General features: G+C 37.0%; 1 protein-coding gene across 1 annotated transcript; it reads right to left on the bottom strand.

Annotated features, from left to right (window-relative positions):
- Positions 1 to 902: 902 nt before the first annotated feature.
- EV154DRAFT_563671 (uncharacterized protein) lies at positions 903 to 1,667 on the bottom strand (the record flags this gene model as incomplete). Its single annotated transcript, XM_051605800.1, has 1 exon — positions 903 to 1,667. The coding sequence occupies one exon, from the start codon at positions 1,665 to 1,667 to the stop codon at positions 903 to 905; it is 765 nt and encodes a 254-aa protein (XP_051457454.1).
- Between the last annotated feature and the right edge of the window lie 3,685 nt (positions 1,668 to 5,352).

The raw sequence follows: 5,352 nt of genomic DNA, 5'->3' as shown, positions 1-5,352 counted from the left end.
GGGAAGAGAATACCAACGACCTTCTCAACCATACGGAGCGTATTGTCACACCAAAAACATCAATGAAGCACTTTTCGATGATGGATCGTCTTCCAAAAGACCTAGAAATGGTCATTACAATAAGACTTCAGCAGTAACCATTTGGAGAAAAAAAAAGCCAGCAAAGAATGTCGAACCTGCTAATACTATTTTGAATTTTGCTGTCACTATTTCTTACGACTCTCGCGCTGAAGAAAAAGAAGAGTACGTGGCTCATACCAAGAAAGAGCTTGAAAAAAATAGAGTTTTGTTCAAGGATATGCCAATTATTGCTAAACCAGTAAGAGGACTAATCGGCTAAGGTTTATACCCATCTGAATATATAGATTCAATTGGATCAGTCTATGTTCTTGAAATCCATTATCTCAGGACGATTTACTTAAAAACTTACTATAAATAAAAGAAAAAAAGATGACGTTTAGTAATTGAGGTGGGAGTTCAAGTTGCTAATGAGTAAATCAAAAATTTCTATCCTATATCCTATTCCTACCAAACGGTTTCAACGTCGGTTGGAACGTATGTCTGAGGGTGTGACATGCAACGAAACGGTTGTAAGTTTAGTTATAACGATGGCGCTGTAGGGCCCATTTATGGGAAACATGACGACTGCCAAGAATATAGGGGGTGTTATTCGCAAGTCGGAAGACTTCAGGGAGGAGGCCCTGCAATATAATTAATTAAACATACTCGTGTATCTCTTTAATAATTTCTTGGTACACTTTCATATGCTTAGTAAACATCGTATCCTGCGCTATAAACTTTTCCCTCTTTTCTTCTGCTGAAGCACCTGTTGTTAATGCTTCCAGTTTTTCTATCTGAGAATAATATAAGTTACTTATGACATCGATAAGTCTATAACCTACCTAACTAACAAAGCTGCATTTCATGTACTTATACTCCTCATTAAACATCTCGTAATAGAGATCAAAGAAACGTTTATATTCAACATCTTGCATATCCTCCAACATATCCAAAGCTTTTACCATCTCCACCAAAGTATGTATGGCAAGGGAATGATCTTGCTGTTTGATATACATGTATGCTTTGACCATGTTTTCATTGCTGGTATTAATCAACTTAACATACTTTATAGACAACTCTGAATCTAAACGAATACTAGCAAGGTTTTCCTTCAAATTATTTTCCTTAGTTACACACATATTAGCTTTGCCAAACAGGAGAGATATTCTGTCCGTACAATTCTCACATATTTGATCGCCCTGCGAGGTCTCCCCACAGGCAGTGCTAACCCTAACATTGGATTCGGAAAATCCTGAATTAGGGAATTGACTCACATCAACCTGAGAATGTTCATTATCCTGAGAATTAACAATTTCAACATTATTCTCCACTTGTTCTCCCTTTGATTCATTTTTTATATTTTCAGGTGTTATTGCAACAACCTCTGGTTTTGTTTTGATTTTTTCTTTTGATGCTTTTTTTTTGATTTTCAGATGGTTTTCTTTTGATGTTGAATTTTTTTGTTTTTCTGAGAATGTCAATTCGTACATATCATCAATGGTATCACCCAGGAACTCCTTCATGACCGCACCTTTCTTATTGAGTAATTCCTGTAATTTTGTTAAGTCAATTACAACTTTGGTTTTGTTAAATGTATATTGGTTCATTTTATGGGGAAAGGGTTTATAAATTATATATAAATTCAATTTTTCAGATTAAAATAAAAAAGTTATTATCTTGAGATATTAATTTTAAATATAATTAAAATTCAATTTTTAATTAAAAGTATGCAAGATTTTAAACCCAGACAAATTTATGTCATAAATTTATGAGATAGATTAATATGTGGGAATCAAATGGTACAACTATGATGGCTGATTTTAAAAAGATCTTTATGATACCAACTAGTCTTCTAATGAACAAATCGTTCGATGGTAGTAACGTGGAATCATACAATCATATCCGCTATGTGTCTATACAGCAATACTTTCAAAACCGATTGGAAGGTTTGAAAAAACACGAGGCAGCTAAGAAATCAGCAAATTCTCTTTGGCCCAATTGCTCCAAATTTTACAGACATAAAGCAATTATCAAGTGGGCAAATGTATACCTTGAAAATCAATTCTTGTCCAACCATAGTCAAGGTGTTCATGGTAAACGTGTCTCTTTCTTAGCTGATAACGACGTTAAGACCAAGTTTTTGGATATGATCAAGAAGACTACTGCCAATTACAGAACAGTAGATAATATTAAAACATTTATCGACGAGAACGTTATTCCTGCCACTCTCGGTGTTACTGGAAGCGTTGGTAAAACTACGGTGGCCAGATATCTTTACGAATGAGGCTAATTTTACCGTAAAAACAAAAAGGCTATTTTTTTCAATGGTCACGAGAGACCTGATGTCGTCGAATATGGACAAGCTTGGACTAAACGCTTGTTAAAATACATGGAGCGCTCTGAAGTTTACCAAGGTGACAGTCAAGAAGAGGTGTTGGAACCTGTTTTGAATGATGGTGAAAAGAAGATTGTTTTTGTAACCCACGATGAAAGCACTTTTTATGCAAACGATGGAAAAAGCGACTTCTGGCTTACTAGCGACGAAAACTACATTCGTAAAAAAGGGCCTGGATCTTCCATCATGATCTGTGAGTTCCAGTGCCCTTGTCATGGAACGATGAAGAGTGGCGCTTGGACCTCAAGAAGGTACTTTAAGGCCGGTGTTGATAGAGAAGGTTGGTGGACCTATAAACACATGGTTGAGCAGCTCAAAGATGACGCAATTGAGCTTTTTGAGCGGCTCCATCCCAATTGCGTTGGTGTATTTTTGTTTGACAACAGCTCAAACCATTCCGCATTTGCTGAGGATGCTCTGGTTGCCTCAAGAATGACATTGAAGGAGAAGATATGGCCAGTAACTGAAAAATTTCAGTTTCGTCCTACGACAGTTACATTGACTAGCGGAGAGGTTTTAAAGCAGGACTTTGTTTTGAGAAGGTGAGTACCCTTGAAGACAGAAAGGGGAGAACAATTACTCGTAAAGAAAGGTACTTTAAAGGTAAATAATTGATTATGTTATAAAGCTAGGAGATAATTTATTTATTTTTTAATCAGGTATTTGCAATATTTTTGCTGAAAGAAAGCAATGGTTCGGTGCTGATTTAGAGGGGAAAAATTGGAAGGTGGATTGCAAGACTCCTTTCCCGGGCAGAAAATCTATGTGCTGTGCTAGGCATTTTTTAGGCAGTCGTCCAGATTTTCTTGCTCAAAAAACGGCGCTTCAAGAAACAGTGGAGAAGGCGGGTCACATCTTTGAACTCTACCCCAAGTACCATTGTGAATGTAATTGGATTGAGATGTATTGGGGTGGAGCTAAAAGAGAGGCTCGTCTTCATTGTGATTACACATTCAAATCACTTGAGGCCAAAATTCCCGGGTTTTTGGACAAGGCTGGAGATGTCGCCAAAATCAAACGGTATTTTCAGCGATGCATGAAATATATTGACGCATACAGCAAGTGTGACGACGGTAGAGAGGTGGCTGGTGATGTTTACAAATTTGTAACCAAAAGTTACCTTTCACATCGAAAGGTAACTTTTGATGAAAACATTTAATAAACTTTTCTTTTTTCCTTTATCTTTGACTGAGTTTAAATGGCTTCTATTTTCAAGGATCTTGGCATGTACAAGCTTACCTTCAGACATTTCAAAAAAAAAAGGCACCATGTCACGATTTCGAAAATAAAAATATTGAAATGAAATTCAGGTTCGGAACATTTAAGTCCGATTGCACGTTATGTCCTTCCAGGCAGTGTTTGTAACACAATATCCAGATTTTGCTGTCGCGACAATAACTTTTAAAAAAAGCTGATCATTATTCTTTTCCTTCTTTCAAACCGAAATGTCTTCTGTTAATCATGACTTTGTTCAATCTGATGGAATCAGTCAACCAAATCGAGGAAGAGTCAGAAGCATTGCAACCGAATCAACTACCCGAAGACCGAGACAACGAGCAAGTCGTATAAATATTCCCAGACTTAACAACAGTAACCGAGGATCGAATGAGGAATCTAATACACGTGCAGATGAAAACACCAATAATGCTGATTCACCTAATTCAGGATCTGCCACTCCAAGTAAAATTAAATGTAAAAGCAGCTATGATAGTTTAACCCTGACATGTTTTTTGTTTTTAGTCAGAGATCATAACCTTAATCGTGCGTGTCATGACAATTTTGAAGAGACCAATTTACTCCGTGAGCGTAGAGGAATCTACCGTGAAGACGCAACTTTTGACTTTTTTGGTCGTCATATATTACAAGGGATGACACAAAAATTCCCTCACTGTCACGCCATGCTATACAAAGAAGAACAATCAACAAATCAATCTTTTTCTTTTTGCTGCAGTAATGGAAAAGTAAAAGTGGATATTGTGGATATGCTTACTACACTTATGCGGAAGCTGTTAACAGGTGGTCATCCTTGGTGTACCTAATTCAGAAAGAATATCCGAATGTATAATAACGCGTTCGCGCTCACCTCATTTGGAGCAGACCATGAAGATGAGATATTCCGTGGATCGAATCAAGGATCGCTCACATTTAGAATTTAGGGAGGAACTAACCATCGATCTGCATCATTAACAGCTACTGAAGGAAGAAAACCTGTCTTTGCACAGGTTTATTTTAGTGATCCTAATCTACGTATACAACAGCATATAGATTTAACGAAGTGTTGGACCGTCAATTAGTATCCCAGTTGAATCAAATGATGAATGAAGTATCTCTGTATTCAAATTTGTTTGTTAGCGCAAGAAAGAGACTTTCTACAGAAATAGTGGATGGGACGCCTGTTGTTAAAGACCTTTATGTTTATGTGCGAGGTAACCCAGGACTGGGTCTACAGTATGTTTTACCAATGGCGGATGAAGTTGCAGCATATATTGCAGATGCAACGATTCCTGATGAAAGTACCCGAGGCAGTAGAGAAGTGGTTATCTTTTCGACAGAAAATGGATTTCCTAAGAAAATGAATGATTGGCATCGCTCTTACGACTCCTTACATTTTGCATTAATGTTTCCAAGTGGCGAGGATGGATGGAATACAGAGATAGAATTGAACTTGGGTGATGAGGCTATTCGACAAAATCTAGAGAGAGATGAACAAAGTTTACGTTCTAACAGGCTGACGCAAATAAAAGTATCGTTGAATCTGTTTTATCAACATCGCTTACAAGTGAGACCGGGGGAAACAATGAACTGTCATTTTGGCCGTCTTTTTCATTTGTATATAGTCAATATGTATTGTAAGATAGAGGAACGACGATTGTATTATTTACGTACAAATTAAAGTA

The sequence above is a fragment of the Mucor mucedo genome, assembly GCF_025094135.1.
Source record: "Mucor mucedo strain NRRL 3635 chromosome Unknown EV154scaffold_47, whole genome shotgun sequence".
In the NCBI taxonomy this organism is placed as follows: Eukaryota; Fungi; Mucoromycota; class Mucoromycetes; order Mucorales; family Mucoraceae; genus Mucor; species Mucor mucedo.
Note: the sequence above shows the minus strand (reverse complement) of the source record. Positions and strands in the feature narration are given on the sequence as shown.